The following is an 18,589-nucleotide window of genomic DNA, read 5'->3' as shown; positions in this document are numbered from 1 at the left end:
GTTATTAGATATATGAAACTGAAATAGCAAAAACCCAAATTGTTATAAAGAAAAAAGGTTAACATTAATAGGGGTGCCAAAACCCCCCTTTTCATATGACTGTATATCACGGCGCTTTACATACATTAGACACACTGTCCCCATTGGGGCTCACAACCTAAATTCCCTATCAGTATGTTTTTTGGAGTGTGGGAGGAAACCGGAGAACCCGGAGGAAACCCACACAAACACGGGCAGAACATATAAACTCCTTGCAGATAGTGTCCTTGGTGGGATTTGAACCCACGACCTCATCGCTACAAGACTGCAGTGCTAACCACTGAGCCACCACAAGACTGCAGTGCTAACCACTGAGCCACCACAAGACTGCGGTGCTAACCACTGAGCCGCCACAAGACTGTGGTGCTAACCACTGAGCCGCCACAAGACTGTGGTGCTAACCACTGAGCCGCCACAAGACTGTGGTGCTAACCACTGAGCCGCCACAAGACTGTGGTGCTAACCACTGAGCCGCCACAAGACTGTGGTGCTAACCACTGAGCCGCCACAAGACTGTGGTGCTAACCACTGAGCCGCCACAAGACTGTGGTGCTAACCACTGAGCCGCCACAAGACTGCGGTGCTAACCACTGAGCCGCCACAAGACTGCGGTGCTAACCACTGAGCCGCCACAAGACTGCGGTGCTAACCACTGAGCCGCCACAAGACTGCGGTGCTAACCACTGAGCCGCCACAAGACTGCGGTGCTAACCACTGAGCCGCCACAAGACTGCGGTGCTAACCACTGAGCGTGTATGTATGTGTATGTATGTGGTTTTTTTTAATATATATACAGTGCCTTGCGAAAGTACAGTGCCCCCTTGTTTTTTTTCCAAATTTTCCTACATTTCAGGCTTCAAACATAAAGATAAAACATTTAAATTTTATGAAGAATCAACAAGTGGGACACAATTGTAAAGTTGAACGAAATTTATTGCTTATTTTAAACTTTTTTTTAAAAAAAATTGCTAATTGGAGCGTGCAATATTATTCATCCCCTTTACTTTCAGTGCAGCAAACTCACTCCAGAAGTTCATTGAGGATCTCTGAATAATGATCCAATGTTGTCCTAAATGACTGATGATAAATATAAGCCCCTGTGTGTAATCAAGTCTCCGTATAAATGCACCTGCTCTGTGATAGTCTCAGGGTTCTGTTTAAAGCACAGAGAGCATCATGAAGACCAAGGAACACAACAGGCAGGTCCGTGATACTGTTGTGGAGAAGTTTAAAGCCGTGTGTGGTTACAAAAAGATTTCCACAACTTTAAACATCCCAATAAGCACTGTGCAAGCGATCATATTGAAATGGAAGGAGTATCATACCACTGCAAATCTACCAAGACCCGGCCGTACCTCAAAACTTTCATCTCAAACAAGGAGAAGACTGATCAGAGATGCAGCCAAGAGGCCCATGATCACTCTGGATGAACTGCAGAGATCTACAGCTGAGGTGGGAGAGTCTGTCCATAGGACAACAATCAGTCGTACACTGCACAAATCTGGAAGAGTGGCAAGAAGAAAGCCATTTCTCAAAGATATCCATAAAAAGTGTTGTTTACAGTTTGCCACAAGCCACCTGGGAGACACCAAACATGTGGAAGAAGGTGCTCTGGTCAGATGAAACCAAAATCAAACTGTGTGGGATCAATGCCAAACGATATGTTTTGGCGTAAAAGCAACACAGCTCATCACCCTGAACACACCATCCCCACTGTCAAACATGGTGGTGGTAGCATCATCATTTGGGCCTGCTTTTCTTCAGCAGGGACAGGGAAGATGGTTAAAATTGATGGGAAGATGGATGGAGCCAAATACAGGACCATTCTTGAAGAAAACCTGTTGGAGTCTGCAAAAGACCTGAGTCTGGGACGGAGATTTGTCTCCCAACAAGACAATGATCCCAAACATAAAGCAAAATCTACAATGGAATGGTTTACAAATAAACGTATCCAGGTGTTAGAATGGCCAAGTCACAGTCCAGACCTGAACCCAATCGAGAATCTGTGGAAAGAGCTGAAAACTGCTGTTCACAAACACCTCCATCCAACCTCACTCAGCTCCAGCTATTTACAAAGGAAGAATGGGCAAGAATTTCAGCCTCTCCATGTGCAAAACTGATACACATACCCCAAGCGACTGTAGCTGTAATCGCAGCAAAAGGGGGCGCTATAAAGTATTAACTTAAAGGGGATGAATAATATTGCACACCCCAGTGTTCAGTTATTTATTTTTTAAAAAAGTTTAAAATAAGCAATAAATTTCATTCAACTTCACAATTGTGTCCACTTGTTGTTGATTCTTCACCAGAACATTAACATTTTTATCTTTATGTTTGAAGCCTGAAATGTGGGAAAAGGTTTTAAAAAAAGGGGGCCGAATACTTTCGCAAGGCACTGTGTGTGTGTGTGTGTGTGTGTGTGTGTATATATGTATGTATATATGTATGTATGTATGTATGTATGTGTGTGTGTATGTGTATGTATATATATATATGTATATATATATATATATATATATATATATATATATATATATATATATATATATATATATATATATATATATATATATATAATGTGTATGTATATGTGTATATATATATATATATATATATATATATATATATATATATATATATATATATATATATATATATATAATGTATATATATAATGTATATATATATGTGTGTGTGTGTATATATATATGTATGTATGTGTGTGTGTATGTGTGTATATAGTTATATATATTTTAATTAGTAGAGGGAGGTGCATTACCAAAAAGCTTTATCTTGGTCTCAAAGTCACTTTCCCAGGAGGATTTTGGTAAACTGTAGTCTAGCTTTTTTTATTTTTTTATTTTTTTTAGGTCTGTCAGCAGGGGTCCTTTTTCTACAGAAATGTAGACATTTTTGCAACGTTATTAAACAAAAAAAACCTGAAATATCACATGGTCATAAGTGTTCAGACCCTTTGCTCAGACACTCATATTTAAGTCCCATGCTGTCCATTTCCTTGTGATCCTCCTTGAGATGGTTCTACTCCTTCATTGGAGTCCAGCTGTGTTTAATTAAACTGATAGGACTTGATTTGGAAAGGCGCACACCTGTCTATAAGACCTCACAGCTCACAGTGCATGTCACACCAAATGAGAATCATGAGGTCAAAGGAACTGCCCAAGGAGCTCAGAGACAGAATCTGGCCAAGGTTACTAAAGAATTTCTGCAGTACTCAAGGTTCCTAAGAGCACAGTGGCCTCCATAATCCTTAAATAGAAGAAGTTTGGGGCCACCAGAACCCCTGGCTGTCCAGCCAAACTGAGCAATCGAGGGAGAAGAGCCTTGGTGAGAGAGGTAAAGAAGATACCAAGATCACTGTGGCCAAGCTCCAGAGATGCAGTAGGGAGATGGGAGAAAGTTTAATAAAGTCAGCTATCACTGCAGCCCTCTACCAGTCGGGCCTTTATGGCAGAGTGGCCTGACGGAAGCCTCTCCTCAGTGCAAGACATATGAAAGCCCACATAGTTTGCAAAAAAATACATGAAGGACTCCCAGACTATGAGAAATAAGATTCTCTGGTCTGATGAGACGAAGATGTAACTTTTCGGTGATAATTCTAAGCAGTATGTGTGGACAAAACAAGGGACTGCTTATCTCCTGCCCGATACAATCCCAACAGTGAAACATGGTGGTGGGGGTGTTTTTCAGCTGCAATGTCAGGACGACTGACTGCAATTGAAGGAAAGATGAATGTGGCCAAGTCGAGATATCCTGGAAGAAAACCTCTTCCACAGTGCTCTGGACCTGAGACTTGGCCGAAGGTTCACCTTCCAACAAGACAATGACCCTAAGCACACAGCTAAAACAACAAAGGAGTGGCTTCAGAACAACTGTGACCACTCTTGACCGGCCCTGCCAGAGCCCTGACCTAAACCCAATTGAGCATCTCTGGAGAGACCTGAAAATGGCGTCCACCAACGTTCACCATCCAACCTGACGGATCTGGAGAGGATCTGCAAGGAAGAATGGCCGAGGATCCCCAAATCCAGGGGTGGAAAAACTTGTTGCATCATTTCCAAGAAGACACATGGCTGTACTAGCTCAAAAGGAGGGTTCTTATACTCAATACTGAACAAAGTGGCTGAATACTTATGTCCATGTGATATTTCAGTTTTTCTTGTTTTAATAAATTTGCAAACATTTCTACATTTGTTTTTTTTCTGTCTAGATGGGAAGATGGGGTGCAGAGTAATGAGCAAAAATAAACTTTTTTTTTTTTTTTTTTTAAAGTTACCAAATGGCTGCAATGAAACAAAGAAGGAAAAATGTAATGGGGTCTGAATACTTTCTGTATCCACTGTGTATGTATATACACACACACACACATCAGCGGACGACTGACTGCAGCTCTCAACATCCTGAGTAGTGCTGAATGAATGATTGATTTTTCTGTGCGACAGTGATCAGTGTTACCTGTTGTCACAGCCAGCCATGGACATTTGTGTCTCCTGTGCCTACAAGGGCTCTTCTCTGGCAGGTGGCGTGAAGAAACTTGCTGCTTTGGCTTGACTTAGATTGAGGAGTAGCTGCAGAAGATTTTATTGGCCCCCCTCCATATACAGTCCCACCATTCAGGACATCACTCTATGTAGCATACCATCCTACAGTACATTGCTACTCTCAGCCCCTCTTTATACAGCCCCGTCCTCCAGTCTATCGCTCATCAGAATCATTATGCATCTTCTGTATCCAGCTCAATGTTGCACTACATCACTTCAGAATCTCTAGATACAGCACTAGCATGCAGTATATCACTCTTTTTAGCCCCTCTATGTACAGCCCCATCCTAGAGGTTATCGCTCCTCCGCTTCATTATGTATCATGTGTATCCTACTCCATCTTGCAGTACATCACTTCAGTGTCTCTAGATACAGCACCAGCATGCAGTATATCACTCTTCTCAGCCCCTCTATATACAGCACCATCCTGTATTTCATCACTCCTCTTAAACCCCTCATGCAGTATATCACTCTTCTCAGCCCCTCTATATACAGCACCATCCTGTATTTCATCACTCCTCTTAAACCCCTCATGCAGTATATCACTCTTCTCAGCCCCTCTATATACAGCACCATCCTGTATTTCATCACTCCTCTTAGGCCCCTCATGCAGTATATCACTTTTCTCTGCCACTTTATATACAGTATATCACTTTTCTCTGCCACTTTATATACAGTATATCACTTTTCTCTGCCACTTTATATACAGTATATCACTTTTCTCTGCCACTTTATATACAGTCCCATCTTGCATGACATTGCTCTTCGGCCTCTCTACATACAGCCCCATCACGCCTCTGTCCTTTGTAAATCTCTAGCGGAAAGCAATAGGTGCGTCTCCAGACGTACTGTGCTGCCTTGTGATCACATACTATAGATTCTGACGTGGATGCAGATTTAAAGGTCTAACACTACTAAAACACCCAGCCAATGTAAACAGTTGATATCCTTTTAACTATTTAGGGGTTCCTAGTGACCTTACAGGGAACCTGTCACCAGTTTTTTGCCCTATAAGCTGCAGCCACCACCAGTGGACTCTTATATGCAGCATTCTAACATGCTGTATATAAGAGCCCAGGCCGCTGGGTATAACATAAAAAAACACTTTAATCCTCATCTAGGTCGCTCCGGTGCACAACAGTCGGATGGGTGTCTCCATTCTCCAGGACCGGCACCTCTCCTTTCGGCCATCTTGGTCTTCCTTATTTTGAAGCCGTGGTGCATGACGCGTCTACGTCATACACGCTCGCCGGCATTGAGGTCCGGTCCAGCGCAGGCGGACTACAATACTTTGATCTGCTCTGAGCAGGGCAGATAAAAGTGCATCTGCGCAGGACCTCAATGCCGGCGCGTATGTATGACGTAGACATGTCATGCACCGCGGCTTCAGAATAAGGAAGACCAATATAGAATCTGAATGAAATTCGAGAACCACCATTGTATTTGGGGGAAATAAGGATTACCTTTCGTAGGCAGCATCTATTCGATTTCAAATGTCATCTTTGAGATCTCTTGAGGTTGGTAAGGGTCCCAGAAGGAGGGGGAAGCAGTTTCTATTGATTGTGCAAGGGCAAAGTGACCAATTGTCCTAGATTTCCCATAGTCTCTTGTGTTTTACTTTTCCGCATTTTTGTCTTCTCTATGGTTGTGTGGGGTCCACTATATTTGATGTCTTGTGGATGGGTGATAATTTTCAATGTTGAGTATTGATAACAGTATATGGTGATGTAACAGTAATTTTATAATTGTGTGATCATAAATCTTACCAAAAAAAATTAGTTTTGCCGTCATTATGGGAAAAAAACCTGCATGTAACAACATGGGAATTCTTTTGTAAAACATTTTTGGTAATTCCGCTGTTCACCACTAGAGGGCACTCATTAGCTGTGATTTTCTTTTTTGCTGTCCGCAGCACACGGATCGTGAAGCGTTCCACCTCTCAGCATAGACTACATCGTGCACATTCCCCAAAATTTTTAATTTGGTGCTGGGTCAATATAGTGTCTGATAAATCCTCCAAAATCCCAGCTCTCCCTCCATGCAGAATGTCTTTACCCCCAACATGAACACCGCCAGCCTCCCGATAAGGGAAACCGTTCTTCGCTCTATCATTTGTTACAGTGAATAAATCTCCTGTTTCCAAAGAGACGGCACAATAACGCTCAATCCACTTGAGTGGAAAGCATTCAGCGTGCGCACTGAGCGGAGGGCGAGCGCGGCTTGTTTATGCGAGGAGTGGGAGGGACTGATTGACTTGTTATGTTGATGTATCCATATTAAATATACCGAAAATTAAAATGTTTCTATAGTTACCTCGTCTTCACGGGGAGAAGTCATTACTAAGGCGTCATTATAGCAGGAGCGACCGGCAGTTATTTAAAGCTCCTTATTATCTACATGAATGATCCTTTATTATAATATCCCCTAAAAACTCTTCTTTCCACCCCATTGAACTCCCAAAATGTTCTTTTATATTAACTTTTTAGCCATTTCTTGTTTACATTGCTTGCTGCGAAAGGTGGGTGTCTTTCTATGCTGTGAACGCTTCCAGGGGGCAGTGACCCATCTTTATTTAGACCATTGCGGCAACCTGATCTTGTACTGGGTGCGCCCAATGCTTGTTTGTCATTTTCGCTTTTTGTGCGATGAGTGATGTGTCCAATACCCATTGGGATTCTAATGGAGACACATGGTGGTCCTCAAAAAACAAAGAAACTTTCTCTCCGTAGCACCGCCACTACTTCTTGGTCCTGCGACTGGTAGAACCCTTTTGTTGTGATGATTGATGTATCCAATATCAGTTGGGATCCTAATGGAGACCTATAGAAACCTCTCTGAAGGCCTTTAGTGGGGCTTATGGTGGTTCTCAAAAAAACAAAATCAAAGGTCTGCCATTTCTTCTTGGTTCTGCCACTGGTAGACCCTTATGTGCGATGGGTGTTGTGGCCAATGTCAGTTGGGATTCTAATGAAACCTCTCAGAAGGCTTTTATTGGAGCCCATGGTTGTCCTCAAACAAAATCAAAGGTCTGCCACTTCTTCTTGGTTCTGCCACTGGTGGAACCCTTTTGTGCTATGAGTGATTTGTGCAATATCGGTAGGGATTCTAATGGAGACCTATAGAAACCTCTCAAAAGGCCTCTAGTGGGGTCCATGATGGTCCTCAAAAAAAACAAAAACAAACTCTCTCATTAGGCCAGCCACTTCTTCTTGGTTCTGCCACTAGTAGAACCCTTTTGTGATATCGGTAGGGATTCTATTGGAGACCTATAGAAATCTCTCAAAAGGCCTCTAGTGGGGCTCATGGTTGTCCTAAAAAAAAACAACAACAAACTCCCACCTTAGGCGCGCCACATCTTCTTGGTTCTGCCACTGGTAGATCCCTTCTGTGCTATGAGTGATTTGTCCAATATCGGTTGGAATTCTAATGGAGACCTATGGAAACCTCTCAAAAGACCTCTAGTGGGGCCCATGGTGATCCTAAAAAAACCCCCAAAACAAAGAAACCTTACTTCCTGTAGACTGCCACTTCTCCATGATTCTGCCACTGGTAGAACCTCCTGATACAGTAAAACCTTTAGAAAAAGAATGGGCCCATGGTGGTCCTAATATTAAAAAAACACCCTTCATACTTGCCGGACCCCACTGCTCACCGTTGGTCATAGGAGTTTCCTGCAGGTCTCCTGTTGTTTTTTTGTTTTTTTTTTCTATGGGGAAGGTTGTCAGCAGACCGCTGCAGGCAGTCTGTGTTTAGAAAGGAGATCGGGGACAAAGTAAAATTGTCAAGTGATATCACTCTTCTGTGACGTAGAAGAAGCAACTGCAAATATCTGCCATAATGTATTTCTATACCTAAAGTGGTCATCCTACTATAAGCAACTTGATAAAACCCGATTACTTGCCATTTTATAATATTATAAATCCACCAGAAAAAAAAAAAGTTCTTTAAGAAACGGCTAACTTGGCAGCATGATTTTGGACTGTGGGAGGAAACTGGAGCATCCAGAAGAACACTGGGAAGAACATGCAAACTCCTCGCAGATGGCTCCTTGGTCAGAACCCAAAACTCTAAGCACTGCCAGGCAGCAATGCAAACCACTGTGCCACCACGCTGCTATCTATAATAGAGCCATCTGACAGACTTCAGGTTGGATTGTGAAGATGAATGAAGATATTCGCTTGCAGAACTGTAACAGATACACAGCCGATCCCTGCTTGGGTAGACCACAGAGAGTTTATTACTCTGTGGTGCCCCATGCTGACTTTAATTGATGTTGAGGACTATTAATGGCATTGTAACCTCAAATAAAACCCGTCTGAACCTGCCATTTTTGGCGCAATTGGCTGATCTTCTATGTTGGTGCCTCCTGACAGTTCCCCTGACATTATATGAGGGGGCATAAGAATTGGCGGTTTGCATTCAGTGTCCCGACACTTTTTTGTTCAGCAGGATGCCAGAGGATTCTGGTAGCAACTCTATCCTACCGGACAAAGGCGTTCAAGGCCAAATGATAGTTCTTCAAACAGCTTTTTATTGTGTTCAAAGCTTTAGCAGTGATCTGGTCAGACATATTTATTATTCTAAATCCCTTTATGTGGAGAGCAGTGTATGTACTTCAATGAAGGATAGCAACATCCCAGGCAGAAGGACAGATTTGGCTGGAACATCCTTTTCTGATCATTTTGCCTGTTGTTGGACCCCACGGCGGTACCCATTTTCTCCTTTTTCACTTAAGAGTAAAAAAGTATAACTCTTTTTAGCCTGGGTTGCATATCCACTCTGTTTTTGAGATTACGGTTGTATTTGCAGTTAGAGCTTCGTTTCTCTGCTACAAATCTCCAAATACCTTTTAAACCTATAGTGCTAAATGGTAAAATTCTGCCACCGATAGGAGCTCAAGAGTTTACTGATTTGCTGTTTAAACATTGATCGCTGTAATAACACGGTAAGCAGTAAGCACCCACCTGGCAGAAGCAGAATTTCATTATGTAACTGCTGAGGTTTGGTGCTATGTATCAGGAGAAAAAGTCAATCTCCCTAGAATTATATATTGAGAAATGAATTGGCACAGAATGTTCTACCTTAATACAATCAAGTTTTAAAAGGTGAATTCAGATGAGGATTTCTAGCGTCTTCATAGAAAAATACCTTGGAGAGGTCAGATAAGGAAGCTGGGTTGCACGGAGGGATGGAGTAATGGATCTTGACAGTTTTATGTTGCGAGAGGTGGAAGGATGAATGCTCCTGTCATGTATCGATCAGCCGTGTTTACAGTCTAGAGGAGGACTACGCTCCATCCTCTGCTCGCAGGAGTCTCATGTTCTTCTCAGCAGGTTCACTCTTCAAGGTGAAAATGGATACGGCACATAGACATGAGGCTGAATCTAGAGCCCTTGGGCGGTCTCGGCTGCCGTACATTATCACTAATGCCACCATTTATTTTCATATTCACAGGTTGCAGCGAAGACGACACCTGCAACGAGACCACTCCGGAGGAGATAGAGGTCCAGCTGGAGGTGTCAGACGAGACCGATGCAATAAACAAAGTAAGAAGGGTGTCACGTTAAGGGTCACAAATTGTGTTGTCGTTTTGCTGGCTATAATTTTGTACATTTGTTTGCCCTGTAGGTTTTTGATAGCTATAAATAACTGGTAGTTTGGATAAGCTCTCTAACATATTAATGTCTTGGCTGGTGTATATATATAATATATTACTGTGTGTGTAATATAAATATATATAATATATATTTTATAATATATATATATATATATATATATATATATATATATATATATATATATATATATATATATATATATATATATATTATATTATATTATATTATATATATATATATATATATATATATATATATATATATATATATATATATTTATATATATATATATATATATATATATATATATATATATATATATATATATATATATATATATATATTATTTATAATTATAATAGATATAGAATATTTATATAACTTTTTTTTTTTTTATGGGTCTTTTGTTGCTTCTAAACCAGAAAAAAGGTGTGCATCCTCCCCCTCCAAGGCCAATGCTATGTTCGTTATGCAGAGATTGTGTCTGTGTGTGTCAAATATGGTGCAAAAGGGGCCCATACACTTCAAATAGATGATGATATACTGGCAAGATGAATGGCGCACGTAGGGTCTTATCCTAATAAAAGGATTGAGAATTGCATGTGGAATTGGTCACTGGACAGGATGTGAATAGTCACAACCACTATCTTAGCATGCAGGAGACGGCTGCCACGGACCTTGAGGAGAAGTTGCAGAATGGAGAAGAAAGGGATAAAACAGTGACAATCTGTGATTTCCCCCCCCCCCCAAGTTTTTTTTTTTTATCTCCGAAACGCGTGGAAATCGCTTTTCGGCACCACGACTGGTTCTTCTGCGGCAACGCGGTTTAACCCTTTCTTCTGCATTCTGCAATTCATACACTTGAGATGATCGGCTGAGCATTTTCTCTTTTTGATTCCCCCCCTTATCTACAGCTATGCTCAACCGAGCATTAATGTGTTCTCCACAGGGAGAGGAGAGTAGACTCATCGGGTGATGACCCGGAGAACCAAAGAATCAGGAGATTGAATTCAAATCGTCCAATCCTGATATAAACAGCCGGAGAGTTGGGAGGCCCCATAGACTAATGGTAGACCAGGCATGCTGAAATCTCCTGATATCTTGGAGAGGCGAGAGGCCCACATAGACTAATGATAGACCAGTCATGCTGAAATTTCCTGAACAGCCGGAGAGTCGAGAGGCCCCCATAGACTAATGGTAGACCAGTCTTTCGGAAATCTCCTGATATCCTGAACAGCTGGAGAGTCGGGAGGCCCCCATAGACTGATAGACCAAAACATGCTGAAATCTCCTGATATCCTGGAGAGTCAGGATGCCCCATTGACTGATGATAGACCAGTCATGCTGAAATTTCCTGAACAGCCGGAGAGTCAAGAGGCCCACATAGACTAATGGTAGACCAGTCATGCTGAAATCGCCTGATATTCTGGAGAGTCAGGAGGCCCCCATAACCTAATAGACCAGTTATGCTGAAATCTCCTGATATCCTGGAGACTCGAGAAGCCCCCATAGATTAATGGTAGAACAGTCGTGCTGAAATCTCCTGATATCCTTAACAGTCGGAGAGTCGAGAAGCTCCTATAGACTAATGGTAGACCAGTCATGCTGAAATCTCCTGACATCCTGGAGTTGGGAGGCCCCCATAGATTGATAAACCAGTCATGCTGAAATCTTCTGAGCAGCTGGAGAGTAGAGATGCCCACCGACTAATGATAGACCAGTCATCCTGAAATCTCCTGAACAGCTGGAGAGTCAGGAGGCCCCCATAGACTAATGGTAGACCAATCATGCTGAAATCTGCGGGTTCCAGTAGCTTTAATGTGTATGAGAGCCTATAGGAGAAACCTTTCCTGTACAGATTGAGGGCAGTCACAATGTATGCACAAAGTTGTGTGAAATCTATACAGTCCATAGACTCCTGGGTGCCGCATTATATACGTGTATGAGGCTACTCTTCTGATCTTACATTATATACAGTAGCTTGGTATCTATAGAGCCACTAATTGCAAGTGAGTGGCACTTTTGCTTGGATTTTTGTGGGAGTATGCTGCATCAATACTTTTTTTTTTTTTCTTGTCCCGCGGTTGAAGTTTTTAATAATGGCGCACAGCGGCGACGAGAAACGATGCCATCTGATTGGATGGAAGTGTTGAGTCTTCGCCTGTGGTGGCGCGCTGCAGTTCAGCTGCATGGTGACTTCCTGCCATTAGACATGGAACCTTGGAGCAGCTAATTGCTCGTTATTTATATTTTAATGACTCGGGGTTGATGCGTTTAGCTGATTTAATTACTACTTCTGTGTGAAAATATGACACGGTATTAAACGGCAGATATTCTGGGATCCTGCCGCAGCGTGCGGTCATCGCCTTACAGGAGACTAAGCAGCCACCGCCGGTAACTCGGGGAAGGAGACGGTAAATCACTCTATTTACTGTTGGAAAACATATCGAGCCTTTCTGTTCCTGGAAAAGCTGGGTGACAAATATATGGCTGCCTTTACTGCTGCTGCAAAGATGTCCGTTTCACAGGACTGCCGATATTCAGAGCTATATTGAGGCCATATTAGTTGTCACCCAGCTTTCCCAGGGTCGGATACAATGTAGAACGCTCTGAAGAACAGGGAACAGGTTAAGGGCGTTTTCAGGAGACATGCTGTCAGACGAGATGTGCACAGTGAGGCGGTATAGCGGTGAGATAGGAGTGCATAGAGTGGAGGGTTATCAATAGCTACAGGAAGGGAAATGTAAAGAGCCGCTTCCTGCGTGTCCAGAGGAATAGAAACCTCACATCCCGCCTCGCTCTGCTGCCGAACTAACCACCGCACATGGCGCACACCGCTCCTCACAGTAAGTCTCCCGGTGGCCGCCTCTTTGGGTTTCCCTCGCTCTCGTTATTACTGTTGATCTGTTTTTCTTCTTTCGCTCTTGCTTTGTTTCTCGCTTTTTCCTGTTTTCCTCACTTTCTTTCTGCTTTTTGTTTTCTCTCGATCACACTCTGTCACTTACATTTAGTTTCTCAATGTTTCTCCCTTTTGTTTATTCAGTCTGTGATTTTCTATCCTCGTTTCTCTTGCACTTTCTTATTTCTTTTATTCTTTTTTTTTCGCGCTCTCTGCATTTTACTTTTTTGAACCCTTATTACTTTTTTTTTTTATATTGCACTTTTTTTTTCTCCTTTCTTTCTTTCGTGTCCAATTTCTTTCTCTAAAGCCTGCTTTACACGTTGCAATTTCGCATATGATATCGTACGCGATTTGCAACGCCCCCATCGTATGTGCGGCGCGTTCAATTTGTTGAATGTGCCGCACATACGATTAACCCCCGTCACACGTACTTACCTTCCATACGACCTTGATGTGGGCGGCGAACATCCACTTCCTGGAGTGGGAGGGACGTTCGGCGTCACATCGACGTCACGCGGCAGCCGGCCAATAGAAGCGGAGGGGCGGAGCTGAGCGGGACGTAAACATCCCACCCACCTCCTTCCTTCCGCATTGTGGGCCGGGAGCCACAGGACGCAGGTAAGATCTGTGCTTCGTTCCCGGGGTGTCACACACTGCGATGTGTGCTACCTCAGGAACATTAAACAACCCGACGTGCAATTCTAGAGAAAGGTACGATGTGTATGCGATGAACGTTTTAACAATCAATCCACGTACCTGTCACACCCTGCAATGTACTTACGATGCCGGATGTGCGTCACTTACGACATGACCCCGCCGACACATTGTAAGATGCATTGCAGCGTGTAAAGCGGGCTTAATTCACAAAGTGGTTTTCATCAATTTGTTGCAAACACCCGGCAGCCACGCAGATCAGCTGTCACCAGTGGCAGCTGGAATTTTTTGGATGCTGTTGGAAGGCAAGTGCTGCAGCCACTATAGAAGGGCCACATAATAGCTGATCGGTGGGGCTGTCGGGTATTGCACCCCTACCATCAGATATTGATAGCCTATCCTACAGACAGGCCATCAATAAAGTAGTGACCAACCTCTTAAATGAATCAGAAAATTTCTTTCCTTTCCCTTCCTACTCTTTCTCCTTACCTTCCTTTTTCCCTTTCCTTTATTTCTTCTTTCTTCTTGCCCTTTCCGTCGCCCCTTTGCCCTTTCCGTCGCCCCTTTGCCCTTTCCGTCGCCCCTTTGCCCTTTCCGTCGCCCCTTTGCCCTTTCCGTCGCCCCTTTGCCCTTTCCGTCGCCCCTTTGCCCTTTCCGTCGCCCCTTTGCCCTTTCCGTCGCCCCTTTGCCCTTTCCGTCGCCCCTTTGCCCTTTCCGTCGCCCCTTTGCCCTTTCCGTCGCCCCTTTGCCCTTTCCGTCGCCCCTTTGCCCTTTCCGTCGCCCCTTTGCCCTTTTCCGTCGCCCCTTTGCCCTTTTCCGTCGCCCCTTTGCCCATTTCCGTCGCCCCTTTGCCCATTTCCGTCGCCCCTTTGCCCATTTCCGTCGCCCCTTTGCCCATTTCCGTCGCCCCTTTGCCCATTTCCGTCGCCCCTTTGCCCATTTCCGTCGCCCCTTTGCCCATTTCCGTCGCCCCTTTGCCCATTTCCGTCGCCCCTTTGCCCATTTCCGTCGCCCCTTTGCCCTTTTCCGTCGCCCCTTTGCCCTTTTCCGTCGCCCCTTTGCCCTTTTCCGTCGCCCCTTTGCCCTTTTCCGTCGCCCCTTTGCCCTTTTCCGTCGCCCCTTTGCCCTTTTCCGTCGCCCCTTTGCCCTTTTCCGTCGCCCCTTTGCCCTTTTCCGTCGCCCCTTTGCCCTTTTCCGTCGCCCCTTTGCCGAATTTAAGGGACAGGGTTCCAAATACAATACAGCCTTTTGATGATAAACATAAAGCATATAAATTGAAAAAGATAATTTGTATTTTGAGCAACATTTTTGTAATATTTCATTCCATTAAAGTAGGTTTTATTATCATCTTTACATGTTGTCTTTGGTTTGTGTGAGTTGTATGTTAGGTATAAAGTGTCCACTAATGTAAAATATAAGAATATTAGGAAACGCCTCTTAGTTGTGTCCAGTCTCTCAGATGATCTTTGACGTTCTGCGAGTGGTAATATTGTTATAAGTCACAGTCGGGGGCGCATTATCTCATAGCACCATTGTGTGATCGTCGTCACTGCTCTTTTGGATACCCCCGGCTGCTATGCCGCCATCCGAGAGCAGCACAGTCGGACTTTTCCTGATTACAGATCTCTTCTTGTAACTCTAGTTGTTGGTTCTGTTGTATAAGATTGTAGGCAATTTCTGAAAGTCGGTTTATTGGACTCTTGATGCTGACATGCTACAGCCGCAGTCCTCATGCCAAGTTAAGAGATGGTACTGCTGGGCGCATGACGTTCATGCGGTCTTTATATAATATTAGTTGGTTATCATGCTGGTTTTTGATGCATATTCTTGTTTTTACATAAAATGTTGCATTCTGCAATAAGATATATTTTCACTTGCTCTTTCTGTTTGCTAACTATTCACAAGTTTTGTAAAACTTCTGCCCCTTTAGATGTTGAACAGTGTAAACTCTGCTGACACTGTTCAAAGGCAAAGTTGTAAAAACCTATAAGAAAGCACTCGTATTACTACTTTTAGTACACATGCCAGTCTATGTTCCGGGATTGTCTCAAATCTCTTACTGTGTAACTTGCCATTCATTATTTTTTTGATTGGTTCCTCTAGTACCTCTTTAACAGCATTTTACCAGCACTATAGGAACAAGAATTTCCCTTTTTCTTCTCAGTATGCATTGCTCATGCAAGTGTCCTATGGCTCGCCATGTCCTGTTGGGCTACGCCCCCCCCCACCACGATGTCTTATTGAGCACCGCCATGGCCCACCCCACCACGTTCTGGTGAGTGCGACCACCGGCCCACCCCACCACATCCTATTGAGCACCGTCACTGGCCCTCCTTACCATGTGCTATTAAGCACCGTCACTGTCCCTCCTCAACATGTCCTGTTGAGCACCGCAACTGCCCCCCCCCGACACATCCTTTTATAGCAGCGCCACTGACCCCCTAACCATGTAGTGTTCCGCCACAGGACTCCTCACTATGCCCTGTTGAGCGCCGCCACTGGCCCCCTTCAGTGCGTCCTGTTGAGCGCCGCCACTGGCCCCCTTCAGTGCGTCCTGTTGAGCGCCGCCACTGGCCCCCTTCAGTGCGTCCTGTTGAGCGCCGCCACTGGCCCCCTTCAGTGCATCCTGTTGAGCGCCGCCACTGGCCCCCTTCAGTGCGTCCTGTTGAGCGCCCCCACTGGCCCCCTTCAGTGCGTCCTGTTGAGCGCCGCCACTGGCCCCCTTCAGTGCGTCCTGTTGAGCGCCGCCACTGGCCCCCTTCAGTGCTTCCTGTTGAGCGCCGCCACTGGCCCCCCTCAGCGCGTCCTGTTGAGCGCCGCCACTGGCCCCCCTCAGCGCGTCCTGTTGAGCACCGTCATTTGCACCTCTCACCACATCCTGTATTCCACCTCCGTGTTTCAGCTGCTTGAGGTGGATTACATTTAATAACAAGAAGTTGGATATCTAGAGTTCAGCACTTTCGGTGATTTGGGGGGATTGGCCGGGGTGAGAGGGGGTGAAGCAGACGCCCCGAGCCTTGTGGTGATTATACTCCCAGCTGGTTAAGGAGATATCTTTAATAACTTTATTTCTGGGGACTCGGCTTTGGAATGGAGCGGCACAGAACAAAAAAATAAATCACTTCCACAATCTGTAAATCAGCGGCAAGTGACGGAGGCACTCGGAGACACTCGGCTTAACTGATGAAAAAAAATATCCAGTTAAGGTCCTCTATGGCAATATGGGGAAGGTTCCTGAATATAATCACATCAAAGAAAATGACCCCAAAAGTTGGTGCTCAGCACCTAATTCCGCGTTTGTTCCCGCACATATAGGAAGCGTGTGCATTTAGCTTGTAATTCGGCTAATCACATGTTACTTTATATGGCTCTCCAGCATTTTTAGCTTGTTCCTGCCTAGCAGTAAATGCAATGCTATCTGTTCTGTCGCAGAGGGGGGCCCGAGCGCCACATTGATGGCTGGCACTGACAGGCAGTCACCCGTCTGCCAGATAAATAAAGCCTCCTTTTTTTTCTCCCCCCTCCTCTTTCGGAAAGAACAAGCACAATCCTCCTCTATTGCTCTCGAAATTCCCTGGAAGTAATAATGACTCTGGTTGAATAGAAGAATGTTCCCGTGCCTGTAACCCACAATCTGCCGCCGGCAGCAGCAAGCTGTATCATGCCTGCCGCACCTACCCTGCGCCGTGAGGAGGGTGCACATCGCAGGGTCGGACCCTCCGCCGCGTCCTGCCTGCCGCTCACTAGGGATCAGGCAGTGGATCGCCGCCAAAGCTGAAGGGGGCGAGACCATGGCCAGGTGATCCTGCAAAAGGTATCGTTCCTAGTCACCTGCCGCGGCTTAATTTTCTTCAGAATAATTAGGAAAGGGATTAATGATGATTCCGTTGTTTAATATGTAACAAAATTAGTATTTTGTTGTTTTCATGGGGATCTTTGAAGCTAGTTTTAGACGTTCATATGTAGCAGAGCTAGATGTGGTGTTTTTACCTATAGGGGCTGCACTGGTGGTGTTTGAGTTAGGACTGATGGAGAAAGATACATGATGAAGATGTAAACATTTCTGTATGTGTACAGTATACAATGATTATTGTAGATTTGTGTATAGTGCATAGATGAAGAATACTTGTTGCGTATATTTATACCGTATGTTTAGTATATTATGTATGTGTATGAATTCATGTGTGCACAGTATATAGATGTGTAGCATATACAGTATATAGACAGACTTGCGTCATACATCTACATATTGTCACACGTCATGTGTAATATAGTGACTGGACTTCTTATGTGTACAGTATACAGATGTGTATGTGTGCATATAATATATACACAAGCTCACACACATGCATGCACACCCACATACTACACATAAGCATGTATGCATGTACACGCATATTTTTGTGTATGTATATGTGCATGCATGTGTGTGTTTGTGTATATATATATATATATGTGTGTGTGTGTATATATATATATATATATATATATATATATATATATATATATATATATATATATATATATATATATATATATATATATATATATATATATATTATGCACACTCATACGTGCACACCCGCATACATGCATTCATTCATACATGCACACACGCACACTCACATTCATACATACATGCACTCACATACATACGTTCATACATGCACACACACACTCATTCATACATGCATGCACACATACATTCATATATACATGCACACTCACATTCATGCACACACTTGCATGCATACATACATGCATTCATACATGCATTCATACATACACACATACATTTATACATACACACACATACA

The 18,589-nt window shown here is 43.8% G+C and overlaps 1 protein-coding gene across 1 annotated transcript in view; it reads left to right on the top strand.

Annotated features, from left to right (window-relative positions):
- Positions 1 to 18,589, top strand: part of TIAM1 (TIAM Rac1 associated GEF 1) — a 349,052-nt gene that overhangs the window by 273,649 nt on the left and 56,814 nt on the right. The window contains 1 exon segment of the mRNA XM_075333370.1: positions 10,053 to 10,144. Within this exon segment, the coding sequence (XP_075189485.1) occupies positions 10,053 to 10,144 (92 nt within the window).

The sequence above is a fragment of the Anomaloglossus baeobatrachus genome, chromosome 2, assembly GCF_048569485.1.
Source record: "Anomaloglossus baeobatrachus isolate aAnoBae1 chromosome 2, aAnoBae1.hap1, whole genome shotgun sequence".
Taxonomy (NCBI): Eukaryota; Metazoa; Chordata; class Amphibia; order Anura; family Aromobatidae; genus Anomaloglossus; species Anomaloglossus baeobatrachus.
This window is presented reverse-complemented; position numbering and strand designations above follow the sequence as displayed.